The 16916-nt window shown below is 36.7% G+C and overlaps 1 protein-coding gene across 1 annotated transcript in view; it reads left to right on the top strand.

Moving 5' to 3' along the window:
• trpm3 (transient receptor potential cation channel, subfamily M, member 3) overlaps positions 1–16540 on the top strand; it is a 76084-nt gene extending 59544 nt beyond the window's left edge. Inside the window, exons 19-27 of the mRNA XM_066711171.1 lie at positions 512–652; positions 1313–1441; positions 2247–2498; positions 4548–4734; positions 4796–4801; positions 5920–6070; positions 7062–7258; positions 7575–7707; positions 9079–16540. Coding sequence (XP_066567268.1) covers positions 512–652; positions 1313–1441; positions 2247–2498; positions 4548–4734; positions 4796–4801; positions 5920–6070; positions 7062–7258; positions 7575–7707; positions 9079–10504 — 2622 coding nt within the window. The 3' untranslated portion in view covers positions 10505–16540. The remainder of the gene's footprint in view (positions 1–511; positions 653–1312; positions 1442–2246; positions 2499–4547; positions 4735–4795; positions 4802–5919; positions 6071–7061; positions 7259–7574; positions 7708–9078) is intronic.
• The last annotated feature ends 376 nt before the right edge of the window (positions 16541–16916 follow it).

Below are 16916 nucleotides of genomic sequence, written 5' to 3' on the forward strand. Positions count from 1 at the left end.
GTCTTTTCCCTAAGGACGATGCTCCTCTGGAAATGAGTTCAGGTACAGTAGGGGAGATAAGTCACGCAAAACACAAGCCATTGTTCCAGAGCTCAGGTTTCACTGGCTCAAGGATCATTTTCAGAGAGCTAAATTGCTTTATGCAAAGCAATCTCGGGTTGTTGCAATACAATTAATTGATTTCCCAGGAGGGTACAGTAATTTCCATTGGCAGGATTTTGTGTTCCATTCATTGGGTTATGGGCTATGTCCAGTCACCCCATCATAGATTAGAATTTCTTTTCAAGGCTGTTTTTTCAGTTTTGTCAGGGATATGGAATGCACCAAAAATGGCTAATGCTTTTACTCTTTCTTTGTTAGTCACCCTCCTTAAGGGGAACAGCCATGTTTTGCAGTGGGGGAAAAAGTTTTAATGGTGCAGTCATCTACATAATATTTGTTTTGGTTTTTGAAACTCAGAATTTTCTGTTTTCTCCCCCTCCCTTTCCTTTTTTCCCCGTTTTCTTCTCAGGCCATGCTGGGAAAAGTAAATAAGGAATCATCCCGAAAGAAAGACGTGGAGGAAGTCCAGAACAGGCACAGGTTAATACCATTTGGAAGAAAGATCTATGAGTTTTACAATGCACCAATTGTCAAATTTTGGTTCCATACTGTGAGTATTTCAACTATATACTATACTTGAGTTAAGTTCAATAGTAGTCATTGTTTTGTTGATTAGAAACCCATCTTTTATATTTATTCTTATATTTTATTAACCACTAGGTATTGCTTAAATATAATAAACTTATGTACTGAAAACACTGGCTTTTTATTGATGGTCGTCACAGCTTCCAGTCATGTGTGACTTTTCTATTCCATGGTACAGTACAAGTTGTGCAGTTAATTAAAATCCCATTCATTCAATTCAATTTTAAAACTCCTTGATTTAATAATTGTTTTGGTGACCACACCAAAATGCTTACTTACTCATTATATTGACTTGACATTGAGTGCCTGTATGGTCCATTGTCTTCCCTAGATGTTGGAGCTTAAAATAATTAGTTGAATAAAACATAACGATAGACATGTAGCTCTGAATGTTTGATTTTTTAGTATTGATCTACCCCAACTGTAACAATAATTTGATCCAATACATCTAATTTAATTAACAATTATGTGTGTTCTAAATCCTTTAGTTCTTTAGCTTTAGTACTTGAAAATAATACTTTGTTGACATTGATACTGAGTTTTCCAGATTAGACAGTGCACCGTCATTCATATAGAAGCAGGTGCATTAGCCTGGTGCTAATTCTGCTCTGTGTCTGCTCTGTAGATGGCGTACGTTGGTTACCTGATGCTGTTCAACTACATTGTTCTGGTCAAGATGGATTTGTGGCCTTCGTCTCAGGAGTGGATTGTAATTGCCTATATTTTCACAAATGGGATAGAGAAAATGAGAGAGGTAGGTGTTCCATAGCCAGATCTAGTGTGTACCACCAAGGTGAATATGGAGAGCATACACAAATATAAAACATATATATATATATATATATATATATATATATATATATATATATATATATATAGTGTAGTGTAATGGTACAGGTCACAACTTCATACTAATTGTGTTTTCATATTATTATTGTCCACATATTATTATAACAGTTGGATTCATTCTATATAATGTATAGTAGAATTAATATATTTATGGTGCAGGGATTATTTCACATCTCCTGTGCTGAATAGTCATGTACTGCCATCTGCTGGCCAAGTGGAGTGTACGTTTACAGCAGTCACCAGTCTTTTGCAGTCCGTTTTTTGCTGAATTGAAAGAGTAACTTCCCTAGAACTCTCACTGAAGAATAATTAATTTAACTTTAACTTGTCAGTTTTATTGGCAACTCATTTAATACCCCTTGTTGTAATTGTACTACCTTGTAAGTGAGGGAATGGCGTGTTCCTGGACCACAGTATTAGCAGTGAGGTTTGCAGGGAAAAAACACTGACCTGGAAAGTCATGGAAAAGTCAGGGAAAATTTTTTGAACCTGGAAAAGTCAGGTTAATATTTACAAAAACTAAAAAACTAAAATCAAAACATGAATTCTAGGAAACGAAAGCATTAAATATGTGTGTCATCAATTCGTTTAATTTCTTGGATATTTAGTTTGAACTTTACTTTTTTCCTGGAAAATAATGGAAATTATCCTGGAAAGTCATGGAAAATGGAACCCTGAATTGAGTGGGAACCCTGGGTTTATGTCTCCAGATCCTGATGTCAGAGCCCGGGAAGCTGTTACAGAAGGTGAAGGTGTGGCTGCAGGAGTACTGGAACATCACTGACCTCATGGCCATCCTCATCTTCTCCGTGGGGATGGTGCTCCGGCTGCAGGACCCCCCCTTCATGAGCTACGGCCGCGTCATCTACTGCGTCAACATCATCTACTGGTACATCAGGCTGCTGGACATCTTTGGGGTCAATAAGTACCTGGGGCCATATGTCATGATGATCGGGAAGATGGTAAGTCCTCCACAGAGCTGGAGCAGCAGCGCTGAACTGCTCTACAGTTAACAAGTATTGTTAACTCCACAGTGTAGGGGTACAAGTGTAGTATTTGGTTATGCATTAGTACCCATGTTACTGAGAATGTATCAGACATTTCTACATTAGGCCAACTACTACTTCTTTATAATAATTTATAATAATAAGGTTACACTTAACAGTAATGTGCACCAATTCTTAATTTATTAATTTATGAATACCTTAGGAATAACATGTGAATACCTCATGCACTACCTCATTTAAGAGTTGCTAACTAAAACAGCTATTAAAAAATACTGAGAGATATTTTCCCTGTACAAAGAAGTAACTTTATATGAACTGTTCAAAATTGTAACATTCATTGCATCTCTCTGATGCCTTTCCAACTATTTTAGCAACAGATTCCACCTGTAAATATCAAACAATGCAGGTATGCAGATAGGAAAGGTAATAAAGTTCTGTAATCATGCAATATGGGTAGAATTTACAGTGTGATTTACATGCAATAGTGAAGAAAGCATTTGCTTTGCATTTGCTTTTTCTCCCTTTTCACATCATAAAAAACTATATTGCACAAAACAATAACTATTTTAATAGAACACAATTAAAATTACTGCAGCCATCAGGTTCAGAGTTCATGACCTTATGACCCGATGTTCCCAAAATGTCTTCAAATGTTTGATTTTGAAGATCATTCCTAAACACAGGACTTCTACAGACCACACTCTTTTATACTTTTGTATATCGCCTTACCTGAAATTGCACAATTTGAAGCCAAACCTTCAGACAAAATTAATTAGCGTGATCAGGAAATGTTATCTTACCATGTGATGGGAAATACCTCACTTAATCAATAGGTGTCCACACCAAATGTGGCAAAGCCACAACAGCAGGCCTTAGGACACAAAAACGTGCTTTTCATTTCAGTCATGTGGTAAGGGTGAGCGTGGGGGAGGGTAAAAAGCATGTTACTAATATGCTATGTGAGGTCTTACAGGGTTGGTGCTCTTTATTGTAAAGTGTTACCAATAATAATAATATCATTTTAAATATATATTAATTTAGAACTAAACAAGAAATCATTTGATATACCACATACTGCTTGATTCAGTTGATTGTTGGCTAGATTTGTTTTGTTAAAAGTCCAATGTTTAAAAATGACTTCATCTGCTGCATGCTTATGTATTATTGCATTTCCTTGTGTTAATAGTTGTGTTTTAGCCATTGTGCCACTAGAGGGAGTGTATCAACTAATCATTTTTATTCAGCTGGATAAAATACGTAGCAGAAAACATTTGACATGTTCAGTTACTTAGTCCATGAAACTAACACCTGTTACTAGAATGCTTAAAGTAGTTTATGCAGTTAATTTAGGTTTGTAACTGTGATTATCTAAACCAAGCAGCCTATTTTCAGTCATGAGAACAATTATTTGCAAAAATGAATCCATACTAACGTAAGAAGAAGATGTGCCTATACAAAACACTTGCTCTTTAAAATAGGGTGTGTTAAGAGACCTATGCTGCCCAGATATTACAGCACACCTTTAGAAAAAAACCAAAGAGAAGACCTGTTTGATGCTAACCAACCCAAGGGATATTTTCAGAGTGGGCAAAATATTTTCACTTGCTGTTGATCAGCTTTAACCAAGCATAGAATGACCCCACGTGGTGAGCTGATCTGTGGCCATGAAAGACTTTCCCAAGAGGATAATGAAACACACTTCTGACGTTGTTAAGGACTTCCTGCAGAGGAAGATCAGAAGATTTGATAGCAGACTTTCATTTAAAATTACTACACAATACTTTTTAACCTAATAAACGCCCACCCTAACTTATTTTTGGGGTTTTGGTTAATTAGTTGATTAATTAAACTATAAAAAATATTATGATGATCATGCTAATAAACTATGCTACTGTCAGCAGCAAATTTTATGTAAGGTGCATTTGAAAAGTGTTCATATTGCACTTGCAATACTCAGACGCAGACACAGATTGCTAACTGTGATTTCCCTTGTCATTCTGACAGATGATCGATATGATGTATTTTGTCATCATTATGTTGGTTGTCCTGATGAGCTTTGGAGTGGCACGGCAAGCAATTTTGAACCCAAATGAGGATCCCTCCTGGATGCTGGCCAGGAATATATTTTTTATGCCATACTGGATGATTTACGGAGAAGTGTTTGCAGACCAGATCGACCGTAAGCCATTCTGTGGAGTGATGAAGCATTTTCCCATTGCGTCACAATTACTGAAAATTTCAACATAAAACAGATGATTGTAAATAGGGACATTAATGCAAATCTTACTTTCCATATTTATTTCAGTAACATACCAGTCTCTGTCTCTTAATTCTAAACAGACCTTTTCTGTGACATACGCTAAACTCTGAGTGGAGTGCATATACTTAAATATATATATATATATATATATATAATGGAAGCCAGCTTCTGAGTGAACATATATATATATATATACATTTTCAGGGTGGCCCAAAAAGAGAACTGAAATAACATTGTCATTCTTTGTTTCAGATGTGAATAGTAGGAAGCTACAGTACAGACTGAATGAAAAAATCTGGCTGATCGAACGTTACTTTCGAAGTCATGGAACGTGGCGTAACAATGGTCCATCCTTCATACTTTAGCATGCCATGCCATGTCATTTCACGCCTTCCTATGGGACTTACTGACGGGCTTGTGCTACCCATTTGAAATAACTCAGGGACAAAAGCCATCATCATCTCTGTTCCTCTGTTACACAGACACGTGCAGTGTCATCATCATGGACACTGTCCAGAGCATTGCAAAATGCTTGGACAGTAATGGAAGATGTTCGGGACTTGCCTTGCAGCAGATTAACCCTTACACATTCTATCCTTTCATCACTGTACCTGTTTTTTCGCTTGGTTCAGTTGTAAAAGTGTTTATTACATTGCAAATATAAAACTGCAAGTATGAACTCTGTTGCTTCAGTTCTCCTTCTTTGGGCTACCCTATGTGTTTCACGTATTAGTTTGGATATGCAAATCAATTTATTTTATATTACCTTTACACAAACCACAGCAACTGAACCATCCCTGATGGAAAAAACATACAATGTATTTTAAATACATTTCTTCATATTTTGTACACAATATATTTATCACACATTTTCTGGTAACGGAGCTTTCAGTACCTACAGTGACAATATATTTTAAACATATGAAGCATGTTTAAATATATTGACACTACAAGTTACATAACAAAATATATTATTAATATATTTTAAGATACGCATTGAAAACATGTTCTGGACATTTCGGCTGCACTAGAACGACATTATATTTTGCCATTCTTTAAAAAAAATGCAAACTTTAAAGCAGTGTGGCTTCATGCTTTTCTCTTGTTATTTGGCAGCTCCATGCGGACAGAACATTACAGCAGAAGATGGTACTACTGTAACGCTTCCCCCCTGTAAGACTGGCGCCTGGATAGTGCCAGCCATCATGGCTTGCTATCTCTTAGTTGCCAATATCCTCTTGGTAAATCTTCTAATAGCAGTGTTCAAGTAAGTTTAAACTCCCTGTTGCATTTTTACAATTTGCATATTTCACGCACAATATTACTGGCTTACTGATGAAAGAAATTCACATAGCATGTCATAAAACAGATTTCATGTTTTGAATTGGCTGGAGGTGGGTGGCAGGAAAAGAGGTTAGATGTTTTTGCATAACACTCATTCAGTTTAATCATGGTCACAGATCTACTAAACACGCGATGGGAAAGGGGTGGGAACAAGCCCCACGCTCCTTTCCCAAACCAGTAAATAAACAAGAATGTTTAAATTTTTTGAGCATGACCACTTTTTTCCATAGTCGTGTATATCAGACTGCATAGGTCAGACTGTGGTTTCAGAAAGCCTCCGGTCTTCAGACATGTCCAGTCCACTTGTGTGCTTCGATACTGTGCATGTATCAAGATATTATTATTAATATTATTTATTTATTAGCAGACGCCCTTATCCATGGCAAATTGCAAAATATAAGAGCAATACAAAGTGCAATAATACAGTGCAATTCAAGGCATAATACATTTTACAAATTCAGAATTTACACTAGTGTATACGAGATATACACTAAACAATATATAAGGTCTTACATCCTAGATTGTAAAAGCTGATAAGTGCAGACAAGATGTTAAGTCAAAGTTAGGAGCTAAGGGAGAGGGAACGTAGGGGAAATCAAAATAAACAATATGAGTGCTAGTAATGCAAAGGCAAGAGTATGATAAAACGTTGTATAACGTTTTTCACTGCTGCTTTGCTTTCCCACCCTACAAAACAAGTATCTTTGTCTGGTCAGTAGACACCTTTTAGATCAAGTGTAAAACTGAATCATTCTGAATCACAACACAGTATAGCTTGACTACAATCCTGCAGACAAATATTAATATTTATACAAGGGAAAAAAGCTGCATTTTAGACTTCCATAAGCACAAAACAAATGCTTACTGTTTATGTACCCACAATTTCTGACCCAACTGTCTTTGCTTTGCTACAGTAACACCTTCTTTGAAGTGAAATCCATCTCTAACCAGGTGTGGAAGTTTCAGAGGTACCAGCTCATCATGACCTTCCACGAACGGCCTGTTTTGCCTCCACCTCTCATCATCTTTAGTCATATGACCATGGTATTAAAACACCTCTGCTGCCGCTGGAGAAAGCATGACGATCAGGATGAACGAGATTATGGCCTCAGTAAGTCAGGACATTTCGAATCAACAAAGCTTAATTTGGGTATTTGCTTGCAGTAGATTCCCCATGGGTGGCATACCATATTTAGGGCTTGATTTACCAAAGTTGGCAATGGATTTACTCATGAGTAAAGGAAGTATGTATGTGTACTGTGACACACTTATCTTCTACTTCAAAATGGTTTGCAAATCCCCAATAAATTGTCTTAATTTGAAATAACTGCAAAATATCACAAACTGAATTGTAACTGTCTTAGCAAGGTTTTTAGCAATCTTAAAAAATAATACATTCAATCTAATTATTTTTCTTGACATCCTAGAACTGTTTATCACGGAAGATGAGCTAAAGAAAGTGCATGACTTTGAAGAGCAGTGCATAGAAGAATACTTCAGAGAAAAGGATGACCGGTTTAACTCTTCAAATGATGAAAGGATCCGAGTCACATCTGAAAGGTTGGTGATGGAGTTCTCATGTCAATAGTCTGAGATTTAACATTTCTCTCACACAGTATAGACAGACTGTAAAACAATGGCTACTGAAAGGACTGTACTGATCTAGGGGTCAGTCATCACCAGTTTAAAGGCACTATTCAGATTAACATAGCCACTGTGAGAAAAAAAAAAAAATATATATATATATACAGACGTGCTCCAATTTGTTGGTTCCCCTCCACAAAAAACGAAGAATGCACAATTTCCTCTGAAATAAATTGAAACTGACAAAAGTAATTGGCATCCACCATTGTTTATTCCATATTTCATAGAAATCAGTTTGATTTCAATTGATTTTGTTTTTCAGCATAATATTGTAAATAATCAAACAAATGAAAAATGATGGGACCCTCAACCTAATATTTAGTTGCACAACCTTAAAAAGCAATCACTGCAATCAAACGTTTTCTGTATCTCTCAATGAGATGTCTGCACCTGTTAACAGGCCCACTCTTCCTGAGCAAAGAGCTCCAGTGGTTTCAGGTTTGATGGGTGCCTTCTCCAGACTGCAAGTTTCAGCTCTTTCCATAGATGTTCGATAGGATTCAGATCAGGACTCATGGATCCTAGAACATAGAATCAGGACCTAATGTGACTTGTTATGACTCACCTATCCAAAGGACATTCCCTCAGAAGGATTGTGGCTTGTCAATATGCATTTCAGCAAATTCCAGTCTGGCTGTTTTTCTTTCAAAAGTGGAGTCTTCCTGGGTCTTCTTCCATGGAGGCCACTTTCGCTCAAAAAGCGATGGATGGTGCGATCAGAAACTAATGTGCCTTCACCTTGGAGTTCAGCTTGTATCTCTTTGGCAGTTATCCTTGGTTCTTTTTCTGCCATTCACACTATCCCTCTGTTCAATCTGGGGTCGCTTTTCCTCTTGCGGCTGTGCCCAGGGAGGTTGGCTACAGTTCCATGAACTTCTTAATAATATTTGCAACTGTTGTCACAGGAACATCAAGCTGCTTGTAGATGGTCTTGTAGCCTTTACCTTTACCATGCTTGTCTATTATCTCCTCAGACAACTCTCTCCTTTGCTTTCTCTGGTCCATGTTCAGTGTGGTGCACACAATGATACCAAACGGCACAGTGACTACTTTCCTATATTTAAATAGGCTGAATGACTGATTACAAGATTGGAGACGTGTGATACTTATTAAAGAAACTAATTCGTTTGGAATATAACTATAATCCAATTATTTATTATCTTTTCTAAGGGGTACCAACAAATGTGTCCAGGCCATTTTAGAATATCTTCCAGACCACATGACTGTCACACAATCACAAAAGAGTAGAAGTGATTTAAAAATACGATTCTATTTTATTTATTTTAGAGTTGAAAACATGGCTATGCGACTGGAGGAAGTCAACGAGCGCGAGCACTTTATGAAGGCCTCCCTCCAGACGGTGGATATCCGCCTGGCCCAGATGGAGGAGATAATCGGCCGCATGGCTTCGGCGCTGGAGAAGGTGGCCGGCGTGGAGAGGGGGGAGATGAACAAGACCAGATCTAGGACCTCCTCCGACTGCACCGACACAGCTTACATCCTGAGGCAAAGCAGCTTCAACAGCCAAGAGGGCAATGCCTACAAGATCCAGGAGGCCATCGAACAAACGGGAGAGGAATCCATATCCCCCACCTCCCCCACCATTGCTGCCCCCCGGATGAGAAGTCACTCTTTCTATGTGGGCAGCTCCAGAGACAGGAGCGGCATTGACAAAATAGAGGGCTTCTTTAAAGAGCGGTCCCTGAGCCTGCACAGAGCCAGCAGCTCCCAGTCCGTGGCTGCTTCCAAAGAGGCTAAGCCCATGCCAATCCCCATCAACACATTGTCCGTCACTCACGACTCCTCCAGAAGGCCTTCCTCTTGCATTGACATCTACGTGTCGGCTTCGGAGGAGGCCCACCCCGGGACAGAACCTGAGAGCGAGGCGCTGAAGATGCCACTGAACAGGGATTGCTCTTTGCACTCTGAGATCATGGATGCCGTCCTGGCCAGTCAGACCTACAGCACAGTAAGTGGAAAGTGTTCAGAGCCCACCGGGGTCTTTGAGGACAGTGCTGCTGTGGACCTTTCCATGTGCTCTTCCCATGTCACTGAGGGCCTACAACACTGGGACTTGGACCCACCTCAGCAACTGGAGCGCTCCAAAAGCAGCCGCTACCTGTCCGCGGCGCCGCTCTACCTGGATGACACGCCGATGGTCAAATCCCACAGCCTGATGTTCACGCCTCGAAGTTACTATGGAGGTATGGGTGTCCAAGTCAAAGCAGCAGAGTACACCAGCATTACTGACTGTATTGACACCCGCTGCGTCTCTACTTCTCACACCACGGCTGAACGCTCTGGCTCTCCTGGGGGGTCCTTTTTTGAGAAACCACAAGATCTCGGTGTTTCCCACCCTGAGAGGGAGGCAGAGCTGAGTCACCCGGGATCAGACAATGAGGACCTGGAAGGAGAACCCAAGAAAGGGGGTTTCTGCCAAGGTAGTTCAATAATGGGACCCTTGTGTGGGCCACTGTCTAGACTGGAGCGGGCAAACAGCTGCTCGTCCGAAGACTCTCACACCATGAACGCCCACACGAGGAAAAGCTTCTCTATAAGCGATAAAATGGACAGGCAAAGGAACTCACGGAACCCATTCCAGAGGAGTAAATCTGCAAAGCCAGAAGGGAAGACAGACAGTTTATCACTGAGAAAGTTGGCCAAGTCGCCGGCCTTCCGCAGTTTTGAGAGCAGGCAGAATTACACATCATGAATTCTGTGATGCACTTACTGCACTTCTTACTAATCACTGATCTGCACTTCAGAGTAAAATAGTACAATATCCTCTCTTTTAGCCATTATTAGAACCTTTGTTATTAATTAAGCTATTTAGTTATGCCTACTTAACCTGGGATGGGCAAAGTTATTGTTTGTATAATTACTTTCTATAATTACTTAATCAACAACCCCTTAATTACTCAAATATCCTATACAATTCAGGCTGCATCTCAGAAACCAAAAATATAATTTTCAGGGGGTAGAAGAACTTAAAAATATAGATATCAGGCTTCAACAATGACAATCATATTCCTTTTATTTCCTTACAGAGCCTGTGGTATCATGTAAGAAATAAAATACATACAAATTATGTTCTTAAAAATTAACTGAATTCTATGTATCAGACTACATTGCGAGACTATGGTTCTCATGGCACAACTTGGTGTTTTAGGATGTTGTGAACCTAGGAATAATTACTAACTTATCGATTTTTCTTTTGATCATTTGGTCAGAAATACTGTCAAGACAGAAATCTAGAAATCATGCTTTCTATCCATCCATCCTTATATATCTGTTTTTGTTTTATTTTCTTACTTACTTATTCATTTATTTTTAATTTTTTTAAACTGGCTTTCTTTTCAGTCTAAGGATCTGAAGCGATGAAGTGCTTGTATTGGCGTTCACTTATTGAATAATTTACAACACATGCTTTTTGTTTTCTGATCTCCACACATTATTATAAATTCTAGAGACGGATCCCTCTTCTTCATTGCCAACACCCCACAGTCTGCTTTCTAACTTTAAAAGACAGATCAAAGAATTCAGAGATTTAAGCTGTTCACAATTCTCTAAGAAGAAGGGGCAATTTCCCCCGTTTTTTTCTAAACAAGCAGTGTCAATTTGATTAATTCAGCGTAACTGAAGTGCCATATTGAAACAGGTCGTTTAAAGGCTCCTTTGTAAGGATTGCTTGCATTGAAATGTAAATACGAAAAACAAATCTATTTAGGTATCTTCTGGCATACATTATTTTGTCATTCTTTTAATACAATTGCTCATCTTAACTTTAAAGACACATTTTAAACCAGTTGGTTTCATTCACTCCTAATTTTCAGTATTTAATTTCTTCCAAGGTTTTGTACACATTGGAAAAAGAGGAAAAGAACCCAAAGGGCCAGATTAAATCAAAACTTTGACCCACCCGCTAATGGCAAACTACAAACCTGTACATCATAGCGGTTACATTTCTGATTAGAAGAAAGTGGCATCTTACTAAAAATGAAGCCACAACTGAGTACAGTTCTGTAGTTTTCTATTAGCGGGTGGGTCAAAGTTTTGATTTAATCCCAGCCAAACTCAAAAACGGTGCAATACAATAGTATATATCCTGATAATTACTTTCTACAGGTATGTAACGTAATATATGAAACACATAAGCACTGTCAGCCAAACTACATTTCTGAACCTTTCAGCTCCCTTTGACCGGGTATAAACATTACATTTTGGTGGATGTCTGCGTTGCACCAGTTAAACCAAATTACCAAATGAATCAAACAATGTTTACAAAAAATGAACTATGGCTACTTCTGTTGTAGCGTGGGTAAACACAGTAATTGTTTAAAAGGAGGACTGTACATTTTAAAATCAAACTAGGTTACATGGGATCATATGAGTGGTTTAAAGCAGAAAGTGCGTAAGGAGTGCAATAATATTTTCAGTGTTTTTGTTGTTTCTGTGTGCTTTATTACACTGGGACTATACCGGTACTGAACTTTGCATAGTTTTTACCTCTTGTACACTCTAGGGCTTTTACTGATGACTGGCACAAATTGTATATCTTCCTTCTATTTAAATGATTTCATTAAAATACATTTGTTCCCAACATAAAACAAAATAAAAACATAGTAGTCAATTGCTTAATTTGAATTGCCTTATATTATGTTCAAACCTGAAGAGTTTATGGAACATATATTTTATGGAGTTTATGCTTTTATTTTGAAGTTTGTTGATTCAATTTTGCCTTTAATTATAAGCTGACCTGAAAATTGTAACATATTTTAACATACAGAAAGCAAACAATTGAATTAAATATATATTCTTTAAAAAGCCCTAACACAAACTAATAATGAAAACAATAGAGATTATAAAAAGAGGTGAACATATGTTGCAGAAGCATGTCACTCAATTTTTGAAAATACAATTTTTTCCTTAAACACTTCTCAAACATGCTACGTGTGAATCTTATATTCTAGTATTAAAACAATAATGGGGAAATATGCATTTTTGTGTTGTTGCTGGGAATCAATAATTCTGTGCTGCTTCTGTTTTTATGTCCTTCTTTTCTTTGGTTTATCAATGAATGGGGTTGTGAAAGGGGAAATTCATGATGCGATATAAAGCACCACTCTTGAAATACATCATTTTAAAATGTTATCTCCCTTTATTTTCATAACAATGAATTAGTTTAATAGAAAAGCTTGCTTCTGCACCAAGTCGGAATACTACAAGTCTAATTACTAATGAGATTGAACTGAGATGGCTGGGAAGCATTTGTTCTTGGAAGCACATTTGTTCTTGTCATAAAACATAACATGCATATTATGCAAGCTTCAATTAAAGGTCAGGCTTGTTCGCACTAGTTGCAAAGCTGAAATGTACAACCAAACATTTCAGTACTGTCTAACAGTGTCTACTGTTGGTTTCCCAAATACTTTAGTAAATTAGCTAATCTTTAGATGACTAACTCTGCTTATGATTGAACCAGTTTGATAACAGAGATCAAAGTAAATACACTACAAAAATAAGGGGGTGGGGGGGGTAATATTTCTAGTTTGGTTAATATTATGAAACTCAGTACTATGTCAATAGCATAATATAAATAGATGGTGTTTTTGCACATCAACCCTTAATATATGATCTTCCATAAAAAATCGTTATTGCAAAATGAAAAATATATTTTATTCAAATCTGTATTTCTCAAACAATGGTCAGGTGAGGAATACTTGATCTGCATCTATCAGTACTCTTTATGAAATGATTGCACCTCTCTACAATGCTCAATGCTTTCACTAAGGAATTTATGCTCAGGTCAGGCTATAAATTGTTACCTGACAAAGAAGATTATTGGTCAATGTAACTGACAGACACACTGGTGACCAATAGTTGAACAGGTTTGAAAGTGAGCTGGCTTGTTACAAATAAAATGAAGTGGGAGGAGCCTCTCTCACTGCTTGTGGCAGGAAAATACTAATTTGTGAGCATCCTGCCTACACTGTAAACAGCAACATTTAGTTTATATTTCACATCTTTCGTTCTTTTAAACAAGGTGATTTGGTGAATTGTTTAGTTTAATCAATATTGTACATTAAACAATATTTATTCATCACTTGTATCTTTTCTGAGTTCAGTGAGCACTGATTCAGCCTACAAAAAAATGTAAACTGTCATTCATTCCTATGTGGCAGTCAAATGTTTACACACACCATCATTTTATTTTAGTTCAGTCTACTGGAGTCTTCGCAGTAGGCTGAATCAGTGTTCAACAAACTCTTCACATTTAAATTAGACATAAATATAATTTAAGGAAAAATGCATTCATAAAATTAAGCATGAAATATCTTTATTTCAAATGAAGTGTTGGAAGATCTCCAAATACGACTGTGGTATATTAATGACATGTTTAGGCAGTGTGGTTGGACTGCATGCCAGCCATAGATTAGCTGGTGGTGTAGGCTTTGAAAACTTGTACTTCCTCATCTAGTGCAAATGCTTTCCCAGTATTCCCTTTACCCCTTATACTGCTAGAACCCTGTTTCAGTAGCAGGCCTGGGCCAGACCAGATCCACACAAACTCCAATCCACACCCTAATAATAGATTACAATTCCCAAAAGTTGTTGACTGCTTGTCACAGGAGTGGAGTTTTCCTTCAACAGAATGTGACTACCTATTAAGCACTGTGTTTTTAAGTTTGGTTGGATTCGGTCTGGGCCGTGGTCACTAACACACTCAGCTGCAAAGACAGATTCTTCCAATTTTCACCTGACATAGTATTTTTAGTTTCGTTTTTTGTAGTCATTTTATTACTTGATAGAAAAAAATGTATATACTTCCCCTTCCCAATCCACTGTAAATGTTTTGTAAATCTTGGTGTGTCTGTTATATTTGATGTCTTAAGTAGTGTGTGAAAATATAAAAGAAGCATGAAAGGTGAGCAAATTTATTACCAAATCACAAATATTGGTTTAATTTTGATACCAAACACTGGTAAAACTTGTATGGTTGTGTGAGAATAATATATGCTTATACTTCAAACAATGTACAGTATTTTATAAATATTTTCCTATAGTATACAGTTTTGTGAATTATATATAAATATTGTCAAGTTTATTATGGTTGGTAAGCACTTGTATGCTAGTACTAAGTCTAAGCACACATGCTTTCGCAATAATAGTGTAGTTTACCTAAAGCAAATTATCTTCCAGAAGTCCCAGTTTATTTTGTGTCTATTAATGCATGCAGTTCTTTAATGGAGTTGTAATGCATACTGTATAAAAAGAGAGAAAAAAATACTATATTAAAGATCATTATTGTGGTATTTTAAAGAACATAAAATCGTTTATTCCTTAATCCACTAGAATGTGAATGGGGTAGTGTTTGGCATGCATCTTATAACAGCATTACAAAGTTTACATGAGTCACATTGCCAGAAGGGCAGAATGACAGTCCAGTGTACTTATGCTAAAATCATACTTACCTTATGTTAATGAAATAACTATGTTCTGAGTTCAAAGCACTTTAACGAAATAATAGCTGATCTTCAGAAGACAAAGCACAGAATTATATGATGATAAACTTATATTTTCTGATTGTGTGTAGAAGGTACCATTTTGAAGGGTTTAAAGTGCAGTACTAAACAGTATAAAACAAGAATATTTCAATAAACTCTGACTGTATTTCAAACATTAATGGGTGGATTCTCAGTTAAATTCCTCAATGTATTTTATTTCGAATCAAACTGAATTATCTTATTTTATACTGTATTTAATTCTGATTCATTTGTACTGTTCCTTCTCTCTTTCAGTTCATATTGTGTCCTTATGAAAAATGTTATTTTTTATTTATAATATAATAACAATTGTGCTGATATTTTTTTTACATTATTTTTTTAAATAACAAAGGAATTATGAGTAATGAATATGGTGTACGATTAGTCAACGATGCTTAAGAATTGAGGATCACCCATTTCACAAAACACTACAAAACAATTTGATGATACCAGCTGATCAAATTAAACTGGAAAGATTCAACACATTGATTTTACACAGCTTTCCTTTCACACTTCATCATATGTTGCAACATAGAGACAGTGTTACACAGATTTCAGGCTATTACTTCATCTATTAAGGCTCAGTTTTGAGCTTTTTAATATTGACACAACCAAAGAGTACATAATTATCCACCTCACTGTACTATTGAATCACCATTCTCATATGAATAACTAGTCAAATTATACATTTTCTCCAAACAAAATGACATCAACATGCTGTGTGCAAGTGTGTGTAACTGAAATGTATGTGTTCCATGTGGCCTACTGTTCTGGGCTAACATGAATTAAGTAAATATGTAATCCGTTTCTTTTGTCTCATCAGCTGGTTCATTTATTTTTTTAAACACACACATGCTTTCTCTAAAACATGTGTCCTACTGCATGAGTTTCTGCACTGCCTGGTTAAAAAAGAAATAAACAGTGTTCAAGTAGTTGCATTACATCTAAAAAAGTATACCTCCATCACTGTAGTTCAATTAAACATTATTTTGAGTAATTCTTTGTTGAAAACAGGCCATGTCATGGAATAAGTTACAATTCATTCACATACTGTGGCTCCCATTCAACATTTTTGTTAATCAGTGGTACATTATCTGTATCTGGGAAATTGCCAAGCATGCATTTGTATACTAATTGATTTCTGGTAAAAATATTGTTTTCTGACATTCAAAATAAAGTCAATCATCTTTGGTTTTGTAAAATTATTATTATTACTGTCTTCCTTATCCAAAGTAACTTAGCAGCATCATTACCATTTTATTTAGGCATCTAGGTTTATTAGAGAAATACAGATAAGAACACTGGTTTTAAGTATTTGGTTAATGAGCTAATTTCATCGATGTGCAATCTACAAGGTTATTTATTTGAATTATGTTTAAGTTCAGTTTAGTGTATCAAAATATGTGTTTGATTAGAAGAACAGCATGAAATATTGGAGAATTAAAATATAGCCTGAACATGTTTTAATGATTCTCTCATGTTACTGATCCATTTTAAACACTGCGCCAAAATGAGCCTGATTCCTCATTATGAGAAATGGTACCAGTCATGGCTTTCTAATTTGAATGAGTTGCCTGCTCC

Source organism: Amia ocellicauda, chromosome 8 (genome assembly GCF_036373705.1).
Source record: "Amia ocellicauda isolate fAmiCal2 chromosome 8, fAmiCal2.hap1, whole genome shotgun sequence".
In the NCBI taxonomy this organism is placed as follows: Eukaryota; Metazoa; Chordata; class Actinopteri; order Amiiformes; family Amiidae; genus Amia; species Amia ocellicauda.